The sequence below is a fragment of the Gorilla gorilla genome, chromosome 8 (genome assembly GCF_029281585.2).
Source record: "Gorilla gorilla gorilla isolate KB3781 chromosome 8, NHGRI_mGorGor1-v2.1_pri, whole genome shotgun sequence".
Classification (NCBI taxonomy): domain Eukaryota; kingdom Metazoa; phylum Chordata; class Mammalia; order Primates; family Hominidae; genus Gorilla; species Gorilla gorilla.
In genome coordinates, this window is record NC_073232.2 from 27587484 (window position 1) to 27609348 (window position 21865).

Genomic DNA, 21865 nt, shown 5'->3' on the forward strand with positions numbered 1-21865 from the left:
AACAATAAAACTCACTAAAGAATCTTTTTCAGTGAAAACAAAGAAATAGAATAGCTTCAAAACATCCTACCCTCAACTGGAAATCTGTAGCTGAGCCAAATTATTTCCCCCAAGCCTTAAAAGATTTCTTATAAATCCTGACATCTCAGCTCAAACCTCAAAGTTCTAAGTTTCCTTCAAAAGGATTGTTCAAAAATGTACCCTAAAATCCTTCAAAGAAATATTTCTAAATCCCATAACCCTGTTTGTATTTGCTATTTTGATGTGACAGCACAATTAAGGCAGAGACTTTAATGATAAGCATATATAGTCATTCATATATATATACACACACATACATAGGCACACATATATACGTGTGTGTATACACTTAGAATACCTTTTACAGTATACAGTGTACAGAGTTGCTTTATATGGCTGATTAAATCCAGTTTTTGTAGGCATTTATTTTCTGTAACAACTCTCAGTGTTATTTATAATGGGAAATTATATTCCACTTCCAAAAAACATTTTTAAACCTAATCTATCATAAATTTATTTGGTCTATTACCTGACAACAAAAGTCAACAGCCTATTAGCTAGAGCTAAGAGAACTGTTAAAATCATGTAGATCAGATGTCAACACACTTTTCCTGTAAAGGGCAAATAAATATTTTAGGCTTTCTAGCCACGTAAGTTCTCTGTGGCATATTCTTCTTTATATGTGTATCTTTTCACAACATTTTAAAAATGAAAAAACCATTCTTAGCTTATGGGCCACATATAAACAGACATGGGCCAGACTTGGCCAGGAGGTAGTAATTGATCCAATTCTGATACAGATCAAATTATTCATTTCAAGGACACCATAACTGAGGCCCAGAGACGGAATACGTTTTCTACAGATGAAAGCAATTATTTCTTGATTTCAAGTCCAATAAGGTACCACTGAACCACAGTGACTAACTTACTAAGCATATGCAATACAGGTATGTCGCCAACTGGGTGAATACATTAAGAATATCAATTTTCATCCCAATGTTCAGATTCCAGGTTCTGGATGTTCTCTCACTAATGACACGACAGCTTTCTGAGGTTTTAAGGCAATGCAGTCAAGAAAACAAAACAGAAGTTCACTGACGTACTCTATTTATCAGTAATGATCCACTAAAACAACCATCATCAAATACATCCTTATTTGGAAGGAAAAAAAAAAAAGCCATCAGAAAACCTTATATGATGACTAGTTTGTTAGTCCTTACTGGATAAAACCCTAAATGCAAAGCTGGAAAAATATCCGACCAAGAAAAATTTGGAATATATCTTAGTGACAAATCAATAAATTTTCCATTTGAAAATGCACATAAATTTTAGAGAACCTTAAAGACAAATCTAAACATTATACTTACATTTTGATGCTGACACAATTCCTGGGGCATAGACATGGGCTCCTCTTAAAACTGCATTGCCACACTGGGCTCCAACAATGGCTTCACACTGTTGTCTTTTAATATTCTTTCTAGAAATGTAAGACACAAGAAGTTTAATAGTAACATACCTCCAGTGCCTACCAATTTTTCCCATGTTCTATCTGAACTCTAACGCCTCTTTAGTCTTAACTGTCCTGAATACATAAGAAAAAGCTGAAAAGAGAGGCATACATATAGAGGAAACAGGAAAAAACAGCAACACGAAGATGGGCACTTGAGAGGAAGAAAAAAATCAAGAGGTCCATCTGGTGGAAGGCAATAAAGTGGCACCAGAAATTGCTTAATCATTTAACAAGCATTACTGTTTATCATAGCATTAGGAGAAAAATAGACTTTCTCTGTCTTCAAAGACTAAAATAGAAAAATACACAAGGAATTACAAAAACATTTCTAAAGTGGTAAATTGTTGCATGGTAAATTATGAATAATTTAAACAAGACAGGAAAAGAAGATAAGTCTTTTTTCCTTCTTTTGCTGCCCAACCTTTTTGAGTCTTTTCCAATTTCTCACATTCATTTCTTAGACCAATAAAATCTGTATTACTTCTAACACTCAGGGTTCCAAAGATAAGGGACCCAATGTGATCAGCCCTAAATAAAAACCCTTAACAATGAGTCTCTAATACGCTTCCTTGGATGTGCTGTCACAACTCACTGCTGGGGGAATTAGGTGCATCCTGTCTTCAATTCCATGATCGCCAATTCATCAAATCTTACTAATTTTTCAGCTTTATACCCACTCCTTCCTGGTCCCAAACATTCTCATTGCTCATTCTCTGCCTACTTCTTAGAGGCTCTCCCCGCCAGGTTCCAAAACATGCGACCATCTCTACTTACCTTGCATTCTATCCCTTGGTAATCTCATGATTTCAATAATTACTCACAAAAACAATCCACAAATTCTAATGTCTAGCCTTTCTAGTTTTTTTTTTTTTTTTTTGAGACCAAGTCTTTCTCTGTCACCCAAGCTGGAGTGCCAGTGACGCAATCTTGGCTCACTGCAACCTCTGCCATCTGGGTTAAAGTGATTCTCATGCCTCAGCCTCCTGAGTAACTGGGATTACAGGTGCTCGCCACCACACCTGGCTAACTTGTGTATTTTTAGTAGTGACAGGGTTTCACCATGTTGGCCAGGTGGGTCTCGAACTCCTGACCTCAGGTGATCCACCAGCCTCAGCCTCCCAAAGTACTGGGATTATAGGCATAAGCCACCACGCCCAGCTTAGACTCTTAATTAGTATTTCTAATTACCTACGGACAGCTATATAGAGATGTCTCACAGTTACTTCAAACTCAACAAGTCCTAAACAATAATCAGTTTTCCCTCATCCATTCCTCCACTCCTTGGCAGGATCCCAAATCTTTTCATCCTGTTTCCAATCTTGAATGAGACGTCATTATCTGCCCAGATAACCAAACTAGATGCCTCAGTGTTACGGTCTGGATGTGTCCCCCAATATTCATGTGCTGGCAACTTAATCCCTAGTGCAACAGTGTTGGAATATGAGGCCTATTGGGAGCTGTTCAGGTCATAAGTGCTCTGCCCTCATGAATGAATTAATGCTATAATAAAAAGGGCTTGCAGCAGTGAGTTTGCTTTCTCTTGCCCTTGTGCCCTCTACCATGTACAGATGCAGCAAGAAAGCCCTCACCAGATGCAAATGCCTCGATCTTGGACTTCCCATCCTCCAACACTACAAAAAACAAATTCATGTTCTTTATAAATTATCCAGTCTCAGGTATTCTTCTATAGCAGCAAAAAATAAACTAAGACACTCAGCGTCATCTTAAAGTCCTCCTAAGCCTTCACATTGATTGATTTAGGAATCAAGCTATCTTCTAGTTCTGATAGGTCTTGTGGGCCTATCTCCTGATGTTGGACACACATCTCTTTGTGATTACTGAAATAGCTTCCTGCCTTTTACCACTGGTTTCAGATTTTCTCTGTCTTTGGTGTTCTGCAACTTCACTCTGAAGTATGTAGATATGAATCTACTTTTACTTTTGGCTTCAAGCTCACACTTCTTAAATTTTTCATCAGTGATAGAAATTCATGGTCATTACACTTGTGATTATTGTCTTTCCCCCATTATTCCTATTCTCTATATCTGAGACTCATTAAAAATATAAATGCTGGTCAGGTGCAGTGGCTCACGCCTGTAATCCCAGTACTTTTGGAGGCTGAGGCGGGTGGATCACATGAGGTTGGGAGTTCAAGACCAGCCTGACCAACATGAAGAAATCCCCGTCTCTACTAAAAATACAAAATTACCCAGACATGGTGGCGCATGCCTGTAATCCCAGCTACTTGGAAGGCTGAGGCAGGAGAATCACTTGAACCCAGGAGGTGGAGGTTGCAGTGAGCCGAGATGGTGCCATTGCACTCAGCCTGGGCAATAAGAGCAAAACTCCATCTCAAAAAAAAAAAAAAAAAAAGAAAAAGAAATGTAAAGTAAAGTGCTTTTTCATGACTCAATTTCACTTTCATATTTTTAATTTCTCTCTGCTGCATTCTAGATAATTTCCTAAGAGTCATCTCCTAATTCAAAAACTCAAAAACTTTCTCATCAGTTAGGTCTAATCTGCTGTTTAATTCATTGTATGAGTTTTTAATTTTAATGATAATTTATTTTTAGAAATTTGTTTTCAATTCTACCTTTTTATCCTTAGGGTCTTTTATGTTTTACTCTTTCATTTTTAATCATTTTAAGAAAACTGTTTTGTCTACAGCCATATCACTCTGAACATGCCCGATCTCACCTGATCTTGGAAGAAAACTGTTTTTATAGTCTATGCCAGAGAGGTCTATTTGTTAAAAGTTCTGAGGGAAATCCAATCCTGCAGTTTATTATATATGCTGATTCTTACTCATAGTGGTTTGATTCCCAGTGTAGCTTTTAACAATGTCAAGTGTTTGGCTTGGACTGAATGAGCGCTGCTCCAGAGTGGTGTCACTTAGTTTTTGCCAAGTACCCAGGAACTGGCTTGGGACCAAATAGTTAATTTCCCAGTTTGCAGGTTCCAAGACAATTTAGGTTGCAGCAATTTGCATTCCAGACCTTTATGACGGAGGGAACTTACGGTTGCGCATTCTCAGAAACACATTTTTCTCCAACCTATATCCTAAGGCAAGAAAGACCTACTTTTAATTACTGCCTTGTAATGACTACTGGGTATTTCTCACCCTTAATATTAACACTTAATTGTTTAAACCAAAGACCCTAAATTTAGAAGAAAGACCACCTCCTTTCCCATACCTTCAACCCCCCAATATTAACTCACATGCTTGCTGTTCTCTTTTCAATTATTCTGCATTCCTAACCTCTAATATATCAACTACATTTTTAATCACTCAACTACATCATTTTGTGGCCTACTATGTTCTTTTTTACTTAGCACTCCTTGGTGTATGTAACAAAAACATCTTCATGTTATCTAATTCACCATACATAGCACTGAAGCTAAAAAACTCTGAAATACTTTTCTAACTTTTCTCCAGGTTTGCAATTCAACTTTTGAAAAAATTTCTGAAACTTTTGACTGTCAGTTGATGTAAGAAACACACTTGATAAAAGAACTTATTTCAAGTTTTTATATCATTTGAGATCTTGATATAAGAAACTACACATACATGTCTGTGTGTGTGGTATCACACGTAACATTTCATTAAATATTTTTACTATGTGCGATGCAATATATTATAAAACATCCCATTTATTTTTTAAAATATTCATTGAAAACATTAAATTGATTTCACAAGTTACTAATGGGTCATGATCTCCAAGCAGTTTGGAAGACCACTACCACTATTATATTTCTAAAATACACATCTAATCTTTACTAATAAAAATTTTTTTTTCTTTTTTTTTTTTTTTTGAGACGGAGTCTAGCTCTGTCTCCCAGGCTGGAGTGCAGTTGCGCCATCTTGGCTCGCTGCAAGCTCCACCTCCCGGGTTCACGCCATTCTCCTGCCTCTGCCTCCTGAGTAGCTGAGACTACAGGCACCCGCCACCATGCCCGGCTAAATTTTTGTGTTTTTAGTAGAGATGAGGTTACACCGTGTTAGCCAGGATAGTCTCGATCTCCTGACTTTGTGATCCACCCGCCTCGGCCTCCCAAAGTGCTGGGATTACAGGCGTGAGCCACTGCGCCCGACAATAAAAATTCTTTAGCTTCTAAAGTCTATGAAAAAAAAATTCCTTGGTACAAAAAAAATCTTCATACTTCATATCTGCCTCTCCCAACTTCTTCAGTTTCATCTTTCACCCATCCCCCATCTCTGAAAACAAATAGCCAAACCTGATCACTTTTATCAGCAGCCACCATTGTTTCATGCATTCATGTCTTTCCTCATGCCTTCTCTCTGCCTAGCATAACCTTGCCCACCTTAACAGCCCTTCGGCCTAATTTCTCCTCACCTTCAAGGCTCAAATGAAATAATATCTGCTTAAAGAAAATATTTAACAATTTCTTTGTACTCAGTCCTTCCTATTCTATGCTCCAATAGCATTTAATTTATACTTCTACTGTGACTATCATAACAGTCTGACTTGTACCAAAGTCTCCTGACTTTAGACTATAGAACTATGTCTCATTCATCTTTGTAACACCATCACATCTCACATATAGCACAAATTCAAAAACATGTTTTGTGGAAGTGAAATCTGTAGTGTTAGATTTTATGAACATGGAGGGGAAAGGATGAATTCTGGAACACGAGAACTGTGCAGAAAAAAGTTAACATAGTAGGCCTGATCTGTTATCTTTGAAAAGCCTGCTTACAAGGCTGGCCCTTGACTGACATCTGGGAACTGAGATTTCAGGAGGTTTACTTATTAGCTGCTAAGAGTGGCTCACTGTGCCTGAATTATTGAACAAACTATGATTTATAGTAAATACCAGCTTTCCTTCTGAGAATCCAGAATGTGGGTGTGTACCAGGCAGTGGGAATCTACATGATGAGCCCTGAACAGGAATCCTGGCAGTGAGTCTCACGAGGTCACAGTCCCTCATCACTGGGGGACTTCCTGTGGGAGTCTTGTGTGACTCCCCTGGAAGAGGACTCTGGAAGCTTGCGATGGTTTTCCCTTTGCTGATTGTGCTTCATATTCTTTCACTGTAACAAATCATAGCCATAAGTACAAGTATGTGCTGAATTCCCTAAGTCCTCTTAGAGAATCACAGAACCAAGGCGTGGTCTTGGGGATCCACAGACACCAGGACTGACAATGTAAAAACATAGTATGTCATATGCAAGTATCAATATTTAAGTCAGCATTGTTGAAAGGGAGTTTTTACTAGGAAAAATAAAAGAGCAAATGTAAAAGTTGGTGCAAGGCCATAAAATATGCTAAAAGCTTGATTTTTACTGAAATATTTCCAAATAGAGTGCATCAACAACATTAAAGAAAGATTACGTTCCAATAGTTTAGTAATATAGGTTGGAGAAAAAAACTATAAATACACCTAGATTAAGAGAAAAGTATTAGAATAGCTAAAAAATGAAGTAGCTAAGGAATTAAAAACAGATTATGGGAATGTCCTGTTAAGGAATCTAAAATCATGTATTTTTATCTATTTGGTATTTTAACTGCACATATTCACAACCCTACACATACTAACAACCCTACACCAAATGGAAGGTGATGGATGAAACTGTGAAACAGCACATGATATTGCTGCATGCCAAATACTTCTTTGCAGCAGGAATGCCACCTTTATTTAATCAGTAGTCTTTGTGCAACAGCATTTCTTAAATATTCTATTGCAATAACCCTGTTCATACATATATATATATATATATATATATATATATATATATATATATATGAATGACACACACACACACACACAGACACACACACACACAAAAATTGAAATCTTAAAGTGCTTGTTATGGATGAAATATTTGTGTCCCCAAAATTCACATGCTGAAACCCGAACTCAATGTGATGGTATTTGGAGAAGTCTTCAGGGGTAATTAGTTATGAGGGCAGAATGCTCATAAATGGGATCAGTGCCTTTATAAGAGACCAAAGACCTACCTACTTTCTTTCTGCAATGTGAGAATACAATGAGAAGTCAGCTATCTGCATCGCAGAAGAGGGCACTCACCAGAACCCAAGCATACTGGCACACGTCTTGGATTTCCAGCCTCCAGAACCATGAGAAACAATCTAAGACAGTACTGACACGAGTGACAGGGCAACTACAAAAGATGGAAATCAGCTGCGCACAGTGGTTCATGCCTGTAATTCCAGCACTTTAGGAGTACGAGGTGTGCAGATTACCTGAGGTCAGCAGTTCGAGACCAACCTGGCCAACATGGTGAAACCCTGTCTCTACTAAAAATACAAAAATTAGCTCAGCGTGGTGGCAGACGCCTGTAATTCAAGATACTCAGGAGGCTGAGGCAGGATAATCACTTGAACACGGAGGTGGAAGTTGCAGTGAGCAGAGATCGTGCCATTGCACTCTAGCCTGGGCAACAAGAGCAAGACTCCGCCTTGGGGGGGGAAAAAGATGGAAATCGAGTAGGCTGAAAGAGAAGACAAATCCAGTCTCATTTGGATTTCAAGAGATTTATGCTGTTGAATTACATATTCAATTGTGAAAGAAAGGAAGAAAGTTAATTTTCTGGCCTGCTTGAACTATTTTGAGACTTATCAAAAAGGGAGGAGCACTAATTGAGAGAATACAGAAATTCTTTAAAATTACAAATTGATTTTTGGCCTAAAAAGTTCTACTGATCCAAATGCAGCCTTTACAAAATGCTGGTTGAGATGTTTTAAAGGCTCTTTTATCAAGACAAGTCTGGCATTCAGTTTTCTCCTGAAGTCATTAAATTACCAGACAAAAATCATCTTCCAGACATTAAAATATATTTCACCAGTATATGAAACCTCATTTTAAGTAAACTGAAGAAACCAAAATTTTATTTTAAATTTCATTTGAAATTTTATTTTACATCTCATTTTAAGTAAACTGAAGAAATGAGTAATTCAGTGATGCATTACTTTTAAAATTGTTTACTGTATATAAAGTTTAACTGATGCAATTATATTGAAAATAACTGTGATATTGAGCTTCTGCTAAAAAATCAGAGGAAGAAAACTCCTTTTTCTAAATCCCATGGAAATGAAAAGGGGGGGGGAAGGAATAAAAATCTGAGCAGAAAATTCCATTTGCAATAAAACTAAGAAAAAGCTATAATCCCGATGATGAGAAAAAATTGGCTGACAGTGAACTTTGAGCCAAACCTAGTTTCTCAGCAGGGTGTGGAGTCTCTGAAAAGGAGAGGCTCCTGGAGGCTTAATCAAACATTTATTACTTAGGACCAGGACCACAGGCTTAGTGGAAAAGAAAACAGAATCTAGGAATGTCTTACCAGTATCCTGTTCAGAGGAGACAAGTGTGAAAGAAGAAATGGATTGTCAGAAATGGCATAACCAGAAAATCTGTTATTTTCTCTAACAAACCTGGATCAACTGCCAAAAAGCAGCCCAGGAAAGAGAAAAGAAATAGCAACCAACTTTGCTGCTCATGACTTAAGTTACCTAAGCAGAGATTAAATAAAAAAGAAAGCCTTCCCCACCCTCTGCAAAAAAGGTATGAGCTAAAGCCTTCACAGAGAGCCTCGGCTCTGCTCACCAGGACTAGAGATGAGCCAGCAGAGAAGATTTGCAGTACTTCCAAAAAAACATATCTGACTAGTCCCATAGGCATGCTCTTTCCCCCATTCTGGATCCTTCTTGAGCAAACTGCAAATGAGGATGTAACTGTTTCCATTCAATGCATGATAAGCAGAAATAATTCATTCTGCATTCATTGGTGGCACACACATACACAAAAAGCAGAAGGTAGATTTTAAAAATGTAAACCAAACAAAAGGAAAAATATTTCAAGTACCACTGTATTTTCAGAGAAATTAAAGGAAAAACCTCAAAAAAGGGATAAAAGAACAAAGATGAAAGTAAACTAGCAGCTAAGAAAACAAAGGATAATAAAACTTCTGAATAAGGATTTACAAGCAGAGAGAGGTAATATATCCCTATGACTAGATAGTATTTTGAATCCCCATTTTAGAGATAAGAAAAGCAAAGCACAGACAAGATAAAACTTATCTCCTATACTATTGACAAGAGAGCCACTTTGAAACAGAGCCAAAGTGACCAAGACAGGCCTAACAACAAATGGGCTAGGCGCAGTGGCTCATGCCTATAATCCCAGCACTTTGGGAGGCTGAGGAGGGTGGATCACAAGGTCAGGAGATTGAGACCATCCTGGCTAAAAAAATACAAAAAAAAATTAGCCGGGCATGGTGGCAGGCACCTGTAGCCTACTAGGGAGGCTGAGGCAGGAGAATGGCGTAGACCCGGGATGTAGAGCTTGCAGTGAGAGCTCCTGGCACTGAACTTCAGCCTGGGAGACAGAGCGAGACTCTGTCTCAAAAAAAACAAAAAAAAAAAAACAAACGAATGCAGAAGAAAAAGATCAGTGAATGGAGTTGAAGAATATGTTAACAGAAAAAAAAATTAAAGTAACAGGCTCGAGACTGCGGTTCTTAGAAAGGGTTGCTTGAGAGGATGGGTCTTGGCTAGCTAAGCAGCTAGAAACTGGAATGAGTTCCCAGCGGTGACATAAAACCTTCCCTAATGATAAATAAGAGTGGCTCACAATTCCTAAACTCTGTACAAGGTACAAACATGTTTATTCGGAGCACCTGCTTTCCTTTTGGGAGTCTGGGGATTTTGGTACATGCTACACAGAGGGTGCCTATGTGACCAGCCCAATAAAACCCTTGGGCACCAAGTCTCTGATGAGCTTTTCTTCTAGACAACTATTTTACATGTCACAATTAGGTGCTGGAGGAATTAAGCACGTCCTATGGGACTTCACTGAGACAGCCTGTGTTTGGTTTCTTCCAAACTTCACCCCATGCCTCTTTTCCCTTGCTGGTTTTGCTTTTGTATGCTTTCATGTAATAAACCTTAGCCATTAGTGTGACTGTATGCTAGGTTCTGTGAGTCTTAGCCAATCACTAAACCTGAGGGCTGTCTTGGGAATCTCTGATGCAGGTAATATCTGTGCCAGAAACACAGCACACAAAGTCCTGCTGTCTTTATAAAAGAGAATACAGAAAATGTAAGAGAAAAATATTCAAAGAAATAATGGAAGACCTATATAACTGAAAAGCTACACTGTGTCTCATCAAAAGCTAAGAGGAAATAGGCTGAGTGTGGTGGCTCACACCCGAAATCCCAGCACTTTGGAAGGCCGAGGTTGGTGGATCACCTGATTCAGGATTTCGAAGACCAGCCTGGCCAACATGGTAAAACTCCGTCTCTACTAAAAATACAAAAGTCAGCCGGGTATGGTGGTGGGCACCTGTAATCCCAGCTACTCGGGAGGCTGAGGCAGGAGAATCACTTGAATCCAGGACGCAAAAGCTGCAGTGAGCCGAGATCGCGCCACTGCACTCCAGCCTGGGTGACAGAGTGAGACTATGTGTTTTTTTTAAAAAAAAAAAAAAAAAAAAGATGAAGAAGAACTAAGAGGAAATAATCAAAATCAAGCATTACACTGGCTAAATGTCTAAAGTTGAATAACTAAGAATTCCACAGATCTCCAATCAAAAGACAACGTACTGTTAGAAGGAAAAGTTTTTGGTGGGCCTTAGATTTCTTCACAATAACATTTAATGCCACAGGTTATAAAAACAATGTCTACAAAGTGCTAAGGGAAATACTATGTGACCTGAAATGACCAGACTCAGCCAACTTGTTACATAAACATAAAGGCAACAGGCAGACATCCTCAAGTAAGAAAGTAACGCAGTACGTAAGAGTCACACTTTGGGAAAGGGCAGGGGGTGCGGGAGATCTGCTAAGTGACTGTACTCACCAATAAAGACATTAATAAAGATAAGAAATGAGAAATAAACTGTGCCATAAGGACCGAAAGCAAACACTGCATCCATGTGAATTATACTTGGGAAATAACAATGTTACAAAGCTTGACAATGTTTAAAAAAAAAAAAAAAAAAAAAACTGGCCGGGCATGGTGGCTCCTGCTTGTAATCCCAACACTTTGGGAGGCTGAGGAGAGTGGATCACTTGAGCTCAGGAGCTTGAGACCAGCCTGGGCAACACGGCGAGACCCCATCTCAAAACAAAAACAAAAAAACAGTAAATACAAATTAGCTGGTAAAATTTTAGGGAAAATTTAACTCCAGTAATCTCCTCATTTCTCATAATGGAAAGTCAAAAGAGACTTAATGGGCCGGACACAGTGGCTCACGCCTGTAATCCCAGCACTTTAGGCGGCTGAGGCAGGCAGATTACCTGATGTCAGGAATTCGAGACCAGCCTGGCCAACATGGTGAAACCCTGTCTCTACCAAAAATACAAAAATTAGCTCAGCGTGATGCCAGACGCCTGTAATTCCATATACTCAGGAGGCTGAGGCAGGATAATCACTTGAACACGGAGGTGGAGGTTGCAGTGAGCCAAGATTGCGCCATTGCACTCTAGCCTGGGCAACAAGAGCAAGACTCCGTCCTGGGTGGGGGAAAAAAAAAGATGGAAATCGAGTAGGCTGAAAGAGAAGACAATTCAGTCTCATTTGGATTTCAAGAGATTTATGCTGTTGAATTACATATTCAATTGTGAAAGAAACGAAGAAAATTAATGTTCTGGGCTGCTTGAACTATTTTAAGACTTTTATCAAAAAGGGAGGAGCACTAATTGAGAGAATACAGAAATTCTTTAAAATTACAAATTGATTTTTGGCCTAAAAAGTTCTACTGATCCAAATGTAGCCTTTACAAAATGCTGGTTGAGATGTTTTAAAGGCTCTTTTATCAAGACAAGTGTGGCATTTGGTTTTCTCCTGAAGTCATTAAATTACCAGACAAAAATCTTCTTCCAGAAATTAAAATATATTTCACCAGTACATGAAATCTCGTCTTAAGTAAACTGAAGAAACCAAAATTTTATTTTAAATCTCATTTCAAGTAAACTGAAGAAACCAGTAATTCAGTGATGCATTACTGTTAAAATTGTTTACTGTACATAAAGTTTAACTCATCCATTTATATTTTAAGTAACTGTGATATTGAGCTTTTAGTAAAAAATCAGAGGAAGAAAACACCCTTTTCTAAAGCCCATGGAAATGAAAAGGGAGAAAAAAGAATAAAAACCTGAGGAGAGGAATAGGAACAGCTCCGGTCTACAGCTCCCAGCGTAAGCGAGGCAGAAGACGGGTGATTTCTGCATTTCCATCTGAGGTACCGGGTTCATCTCACTAGGGAGTGCCAGACAGTGGGCGCAGGTCAGTGGGTGCGCGCACCGTGCCCCAGCCAAAGCAGGGCGAGGCATTGCCTCACTCGGGAAGCACAAGGGGTCAGGGAGTTCCCTTTCCTAGTCAAAGAAAGGGGTGACAGACGGCACCTGGAAAATCGGGTCACTCCCACCCCAATACTGCGCTTTTCCGATGGGCTTAAAAAACGGCGCAACAGGAGACTATATCCCGCACCTGGCTCGGAGGGTCCTACGCCCACGGAATCTCGCTGATTGCTAATGCAGCAGTCTGAGATCAAACTGCAAGGCGGCAGCCAGGCTGGGGGAGGGGCGCCAGCCATTGCCCAGGCTTGCTTAGGTAAACAAAGCAGCTGGGAAACTCCAACTGGGTGGAGCCCACCACAGCTCAAGGAGGCCTGCCTGCCTCTGTAGGCTCCACCTCTGGGGGCAGGGCACAGACAAACAAATAGACAGCAGTAACCTCTGCAGACTTAAATGTCCCTGTCTGACAGCTTTGAAGAGAGCAGTGGTTCTCCCAGCACGCAGCTGGAGATCTGAGAACGGGCAGACTGCCTCAAGTGGGTCCCTGACGCCTGACCCCCGAGCAGCCTAACTGGGAGGCACCCTCCAGCAGGGGCAGACTGACACCTCACATGGTCGGGTACTCCAACAGACCTGCAGCTGAGGGTCCTGTCTGTTAGAAGGAAAACTAACAAACAGAAAGGACATCCACACCAAAAACCCATCTGTACATCGCCATCATCAAAGACCAAAAGTAGATAAAACCACAATGATGGGGAAAAAACAGAGCAGAAAAACTGGAAACTCTAAAAAGCAGAGTGCCTCTCCTCCTCCAAAGGAATACAGTTCCTCACCAGCAACGGAACAAAGCTGGATGGAGAATGACTGTGAGGAGCTGAGAGAAGAAGGCTTCAGACGACCAAATTACTCCGAGCTACGGGAGGAAATTCAAACCAAAGGCAAAGAAGTTGAAAACTTTGAAAAAAGTTTAGAAGAATGTATAACTAGAATAACCAATACAGAGAAGTGCTTAAAGGAGCTGATGGAGCTGAAAACCAAGGCTCGAGAACTACGTGAAGAATGCAGAAGCCTCAGGAGCCCATGCGATCCACTGGAAGAAAGGGTATCAGTGATGGAAGATGAACTGAATGAAATGAAGCAAGAAGGGAAGTTTAGAGAAAAAAGAATAAAAAGAAATCAGGAAAGCCTCCAAGAAATATGGGACTATGTGAAAAGACCAAATCTACGTCAATTGGTGTACCTGAAAGTGACGGGGAGAATGGAACCAAGTTGGAAAATACTCTGCAGGATATTATCCAGGAGAACTTCCCCAATCTAGCAAGCCAGGCCAACATTCAGATTCAGGAAATACAGAGAATGCCACAAAGATACTCCTCGAGAAGAGCAACTCCAAGACACATAATTGTCAGATTCACCAAAGTTGAAATGAAAGAAAAAATGTTCAGGGCAGCCAGAGAGAAAGGTCGGGTTACCCACAAAGGGAAGCCCATCAGACTAACAGCAGATCTCTCGGCAGAAATTCTACAAGCCAGAAGAGAGTGGGGGCAAATATTCAACATTCTTAAAGAGAAGAATTTTCAACCCAGAATTTCATATCCAGCCAAACTAAGCTTCATAAGTGAAGGAGAAATAAAATACTTTACAGACAAGCAAATGCTGAGAGATTTTGTCACCACCAGGCCTGCCCTAAAAGAGCTCCTGAAGGAAGCACTAAACATGGAAAGGAACAACTGGTACCAGCCACTGCAAAATCATGCCAAAATGTAAAGACCATCAAGACTAGGAAGAAACTGCATGAACTAACGAGCAAAATAACCAGCTAACATCATAACGACAGGATCAAATTCACACATAACAATATTAACTTTAAATGTAAATGGACTAAATGCTCCAATTAAAAGACACAGACTGGCAAATTGGATAAAGAGTCAAGACCCATCAGTGTGCTGTATTCAGGAAACCCATCTCACGTGCAGAGACACACATAGGCTCAAAATAAAAGGATGGAGGAAGATCTACCAAGCAAATGGAAAAAAAAAAAGGCAGGGGTTGCAATCCTAGTCTCTGATAAAACAGACTTTAAACCAACAAAGATCAAAAGAGACAAAGAAGGTCATTACATAATGGTAAAGGGATCAATTCAACAAGAAGAGCTAACTATCCTAAATATATATGCACCCAACACAGGAGCACCCAGATTCATAAAGCAAGTCCTGAGTGACCTACAAAGAGACTTAGACTCCCACACATTAATAATGGGAGACTTTAACACCTCACTGTCAACATTACACAGATCAACGAGACAGAAAGTCAACAAGGATACCCAGGAATTCAACTCAGCTCTGCACCAAGCAGACCTAATAGACATCTACAGAACTCTCCACCCCAAATCAACAGAATATACATTTTTTTCAGCACCACACCACACCTACTCCAAAATTGACCACATACTTGGAAGTAAAACTCTCCTCAGCAAATGTAAAAGAACAGAAATTATAACAAACTATCTCTCAGACCACAGTGCAATCAAACTAGAACTCAGGATTAAGAATCTCACTCAAAACTGCTCAACTACATGGAAACTGAACAACCTGCTCCTGAATGACTACTGGGTACATAACGAAATGAAGGCAGAAATAAAGATGTTCTTTGAAACCAACGAGAACAAAGACACAACATACCAGAATCTCTGGGATGCATTCAAAGCAGTGTGTAGAGGGAAATTTATAGCACTAAATGCCCACAAGAGAAAGGAGGAAAGATCCAAAATTGACACCCTAACATCACAATTAAAAGAACTAGAAAAGCAAGATCAAACACATTCAAAAGCTAGCAGAAGGCAAGAAATAACTAACATCAGAGCAGAACTAAAGGAAATAGAAACACAAAAAACCCTTCAAAAAATTAATGAATCCAGGAGCTGGTTTTTTGAAAGGATCAACAAAATTGATAGACCGCTAGCAAGACTAATAAAGAAAAAAAGAGAGAAGAATCAAATAGACACAATAAAAAATGATAAAGGGGATATCACCACCGATCCCACAGAAATACAAACTACCATCAGAGAATACTACAAACACCTCTACGCAAATAAACTAGAAAATCTAGAAGAAACGGATAAATTCCTCGACACATACATTATCCCAAGACTAAACCAGGAAGAAGTTGAATCTCTGAATAGACCAATAACAGGAGCTGAAATTGTGGCAATAATCAATAGCTTACCCACCAAAAAGAGTCCAGGACCAGATGGATTCACAGCCAAATTCTACCAGAGGTACAAGGAAGAACTGGTACCATTCCTTCTGAAACTATTCCAAGCAATAGAAAAAGAGGGAATCCTCCCTAACTCATTTTATGAGGCCAGCATCATCGTGATACCAAAGCTGGGCAGAGACACAACAAAAAAAGAGAATTTTAGACCAATATCCTTGATGAACATTGATGCAAAAATCCTCAATAAAATACTGGCAAACCGAATCCAGCAGCACATCAAAAAGCTTATCCACCATGATCAAGTGGGCTTCATCCTTGGGATGCAAGGCTGGTTCAACATACACAAATCAATAAATGTAATCCAGCATATAAACAGAACCAATGACAAAAACCACATGATTATCTCAATAGATGCAGAAAAGGCCTTTGACAAAATTCAATGACCCTTCATGCTAAAAACTCTCAATAAATTAGGTATTGATGGGACGTATCTCAAAATAATAAGAGCTATATATGAGAAACCCACAGCCAATATCATACTGAATAGGCAAAAACTGGAAGCATTCCCTTTGAAAACTGGCACAAGACAGGGATGCCCTCTCTCAGCACTCCTATTCAACATAGTGTTGGAAGTTCTGGCCAGGGCAATTAGGCAGGAGAAGGAAATAAAGGGTATTCAATTAGGAAAAGAGGAAGTCAAATTGTCCCTGTTTGCAGACGACATGATTGTATATCTAGAAAACCCCATTGTCTCAGCCCAAAATCTCCTTAAGCTGATAAGCAACTTCAGCAAAGTCTCAGGATACAAAATCAATGTACAAAAATCACAAGCATTCTTATACACCAACAACAGACAAACAGAGAGCCAAATCATGAGTGAACTCCCATTCACAATTGCTTCAAAGAGAATAAAATACCTAGGAATCCAACTTACAAGGGATGTGAAGGACCTCTTCAAGCAGAACTACAAACCACTGCTCAAGGAAATAAAAGAGGATACAAACAAATGGAAGAACATTCCATGTTCATGGGTAGGAAGAATCAATATCGTAAAAATGGCCATACTGCCCAAGGTAATTTACAGATTCAATGCCATCCCCATCAAGCTACCAATGACTTTCTTCACAGAAGTGGAAAAAACTACTTCAAAGTTCATATGGAACCAGAAAAGAGCCTGCATCACCAAGTCAATCCTAAGCCAAAAGAACAAAGCTGGAGGCATCACACTACCTGACTTCAAACTATACTACAAGGCTGCAGTAACCAAAACAGCATGGTACTGGTACCAAAACAGAGATATAGATCAATTGAACAGAACAGAGCCCTCAGAAATAACGCCGCATATCTACAACTATCTGATCTTTGACAAACCTGAGAAAAACAAGCAATGGGGAAAGGATTCCCTATTTAATAAATGGTGCTGGCAAAACTGGCTAGCCATATGTAGAAAGCTGAAACTGGATCCCTTCCTTACACCTTATACAAAAATCATTTCAAGATGGATTAAAGACTTAAACGTTAGACCTAAAACCATAAAAACCCTAGAAGAAAACCTAGGCATTACCATTCAGGACATAGGCATGGGCAAGGACTTCATGTCTAAAACACCAAAAGCAATGGCAACCAAAGCCAAAATTGACAAATGGGATCTAATTAAACTAAAGAGCTTCTGCACAGCAAAAGAAACTACCATCAGAGTGAAGAGGCAACCCACAAAATGGGAGAAAATTTTCACAACCTACTCATCTGACAAAGGGCTAATATCCAGAATCTACAATGAACTCAAACACATTTACAAGAAAAAAACAAACAACCCCATCAAAAAATGGGCAAAGGACATGAACAGACACTTCTCAAAAGAAGACATTTATGCAGCCAAAAGACACACGAAAAAATGCTCACCATCACTGGCCATCAGAGAAATGCAAATCAAAACCACAATGAGATACCATCTCACACCAGTTAGAATGGCAATCATTAAAAAGTCAGGAAACAACAGGTGCTGGAGAGGATGTGGAGAAATAGGAACACTTTTACACTGTTGGTGGGACTGTAAACTAGTTCAACCATTGTGGAAGTCAGTGTGGCGATTCCTCAGGGATCTAGAACTAGAAATACCATTTGACCCAGCCATCCCATTACTGGGTATATACCCAAAGGACTATAAATCATGCTGCTATAAAGACACATGCACATGTATGTTTATTGCAGCATTATTCACAATAGCAAAGACTTGGAACCAACCCAAATGTCCAACAATGATAGACTGGATTAAGAAAATGTGGCACATATACACCATGGAATACTATGCAGCCATCAAAAATGATGAGTTCATGTCCTTTGTAGGGACATGGATGAAATTGGAAGTCATCATTCTCAGTAAACTATCGCAAGAACAAAAAACCAAACACCGCATATTCTCACTCATAGATGGGAATTGAACAATGGGAACACATGGACACAGGAAGGGGAACATCACACTCTGGGGTCTGTTGTGGGGTGGTGGGAGCGGGGAGGGGGGAGGGATAGCATTGGGAGATATACCTAATGCTAGATGACGAGTTGGTGGGTGCAGCGCACCAGCATGGCACATGTATACATATGTAACTAACCTGCACGGTGTGCACATGTACCCTAAAACTTAAAGTATAATAATAATAAATAAATAAATAAATAAAATCTGAGGAGAAAATTCCATTTGCAATAAAACTAAGAAACAGCTATAGGCCGGGCGCGGTGGCTCACGCCTGTAATCCCAGCACTTTGGGAGGCCGAGGCGGGTGGATCACGAGGTCAGGAGATTGAGACCATCCTGGCTAACACGGTGAAACCCCGTCTCTACTAAAAATACTAAAAATTAGCCGGGCGTGGTGGCGGGCGCCTGTAGTCCCAGCTACTCGGGAGGCTGAGGCAGGAGAATGGCGTGAACCCAGGAGGCGGAGCTTGCAGTGAGCCGAGATTGCGCCACTGCACTCCAGCCTGGGCGACAGAGCGAGACTCCGTCTCAAAAAAAAAAAAAAAAAAAAGAAACAGCTATAATCCCGATGATGAGAAATAACTGGCTCACAGTGAAATTTGAGCCAAACCTAGTTTCTCAGCAGGGTGTGGAGTCTCTGAACATGAGAGGCTCCTGGAGGCCTAATCAAATTATTACTTAGGATCATGACCATACACTTAGTGGAAAAAAAATCAGAATCTAGGAATATCTTGTCAGTGTCCTGTTCAGAGGAGTCAAGTCTGAAAGAAGAAATGGATTGTCAGAAATGGCATAACCAGAAAATCTGTTATTTTCTCTAACAAACCTGGATCAACTATCTAAAAGCAGCCCAAGAAAAGAGAAAAGAAATACCAACCAACTTTGTTGCTCCTGACTTGAGTTAACTAAGCACAAATTAAACAAATAAGAAAGCCTTCCCCGCCCCCTGGAAAAAAGGTATGAGCTGAAGCCTTCACAGAGACCCTCGGCTCTGCTCACCAGGACTAGAGATGAGCCAGCAGAGAAGATTTGCAGTACTTCCAATAAAACATATTTGATTAGTCCCATAGGTATGCCCTTTCGCCCATTCTGGATCCTTCTTGAGCAAACTGCAAATGAGGATGTAACTGTTTCCATTCAATGCATGATAAGCAGAAATAATTCATTCTGCATTCATTGGTGGCATACACATACACAAAAAGCAGAAGGCAGATTTTAAAAATGTAAACCAAACAAAAGGAAAAATATTTCAAGTACCTCTGTAGTTTCAGAGAAATTAAAGGAAAAACCTCAAAAAAGGCATAAAAGAACAAGGCAAACTAAACCAGCAGCTGAGAAAATAAAGGACAATAAAACCTCTGAATAAAGATTTAGAAGCAGAGAGAAGTAATACATCCCTATGACTAGACAGTATTTTGAATCCCCATTTTAGAGACAAGAAAAGCAAAGCACAGACAAGATAAAACTTATCTCCTATACTATTGACAAGAGAGCCACTTTGAAACAGAGCCCATGACCAAGACAGGCTTAACAACAAACCAGGCCTGGTGGCTCACACCTATAATCCCTGCACTTTGGGAGGCTGAGGAGGGTGGATCACAAGGTCAGGAGATTGAGACCATCCCAGCTAACATGGTGAAACCACATCTCTACTAAAAAAAAATACAAAAAAAAAAAAAATTAGCTGGTCTTGGTGGCAGGTGCACGTAGTCCTAGCTACTAGGAAGGCTGAGGCAGGAGAATGGCCTGAACCCAGGAGGCGGAGCTTGCAGTGAGCTCCTGCCACTGCACTCCAGCCTGGGTGACAGAGCGAGACTCTATCTCAAACAAACAAACAAAACAAAACAAAAAACAAACGAATGCAGAAGAAAAAGATCAGTGAATGGAGTTGAAAAATGTGTTAACAGAAAAAAAAAAGTTAAAGTAACAGGCTCGAGACTGCGGTTCTTAGAAAGGGTTGCTTGAGAGGATGGGTCTTGGCTAGCTAAGCAGCTAGAAACTGGAATGAGAAACAGTTCCCAACAGTGATATAAAACCTTCCCTAATGATAAATAAGAGTGGCTCACAATTCCTAAACTCTGTACAAGGTACAAACATGTTTATTCGGAGCACCTGCTTTCCTTTTGGGAGTCTGGGGATTTTGGTACATGCTACGCAGAGGGTGCCTATGTGACCAGCCCAATAAAACCCTTGGGCACCAAGTCTCTGATGAGCTTTTCTTCTAGACAACTATTTTCTGTGTCACAATTAGGTGCTGGAGGAATTAAGCACGTCCTATGGGACTTCACTGAGACAGCCTGTGTTTGGTTTCTTCCAAACTTCACCCCATGCCTCTTTTCCCTTGCTGGTTTTGCTTTTGTATGCTTTCATGTAATAAACCTTAGCCATTAGTGTGACTGTATGCTAGGTTCTGTGAGTCTTAGCCAATCACTAAACCTGAGGGCTGTCTTGGGAATCTCTGATGCAGGTAATATCTGTGCCAGAAACACAGCACACAAAGTCCTGCTGTCTTTATAAAAGAGAATACAGAAAATGTAAGAGAAAAATATTCAAAGAAATAATGGAAGACCTATATAACTGAAAAGCTACACTGTGTCTCATCAAAAGCTAAGAGGAAATAGGCTGAGTGTGGTGGCTCACACCTGAAATCCCAGCACTTTGGAAGGCCGAGGTTGGTGGATCACCCGATTCAGGATTTCGAAGACCAGCCTGGCCAACATGGTAAAACTCCGTCTCTACTAAAAATACAAAAATTAGCCAGGTATGATGGTGGGCACCTGTAATCCCAGCTACTCGGGAGGCTGAGGCAGGAGAACCACTTGAACCCGGGAGGCAGGGGTTGCAGTGAGCCGAGATCCTGCCACTGCACTCCAGCCTGGGTGACAGAGTGAGACTCTGTTTTGTTGTTTTTTTGTCATTTTTTTTTAAAAAAAAGACAAAGAAGAACTAAGAGGAAATAATCAAAATCAAGCATTACACTGGCCAAATGTCTAAAGTTCAATAAGTAAGAATTCCACAGATCTCCAAGCAGAAGACAAGGTACTGTTACAAGGAGGAAAAGTTTTTGGTGGGCCTTAGATTTCTTCACAATAACATTTGATGCCACAGGTTATAAAAACAATGTCTACAAAGTGCTAAGGGAAATACTATGTGGACTGAAACAACCAGACTCAGCCAACTTGTTGTATAAACATAAAGGCAACAGGCAGACATTCTCAAGTAAGAAAGTAACGCAGTACATAAGAGGCACACTTAGGGAAAGGGCAGGGGGTGCGGGAAATCTGCTAAGTGACTGTACTCACCAATAAAGACATTAATAAAGATAAGAAATGAGAAACTGTGCCATAAGGACTGAAAGCAAGC

General features: G+C 40.0%; 1 protein-coding gene across 33 annotated transcripts in view; it reads right to left on the bottom strand.

The window, feature by feature from the left end:
- NSUN6 (NOP2/Sun RNA methyltransferase 6) overlaps nucleotides 1–21865 on the bottom strand; it is a 141256-nt gene that overhangs the window by 98991 nt on the left and 20400 nt on the right. For 31 of the 33 annotated variants that reach the window (XM_063709939.1, XM_055354135.2, XM_063709940.1 and 28 more), the window contains one exon: nucleotides 1389–1498. In XM_063709939.1, the coding sequence (XP_063566009.1) occupies nucleotides 1389–1498 (110 nt within the window). Of the gene's footprint in view, nucleotides 1–1388; nucleotides 1499–13003; nucleotides 13040–21865 lie in introns of those variants that run through there. The other 2 variants (XM_055354138.2, XM_063709944.1) reach the window with 1 other exon arrangement.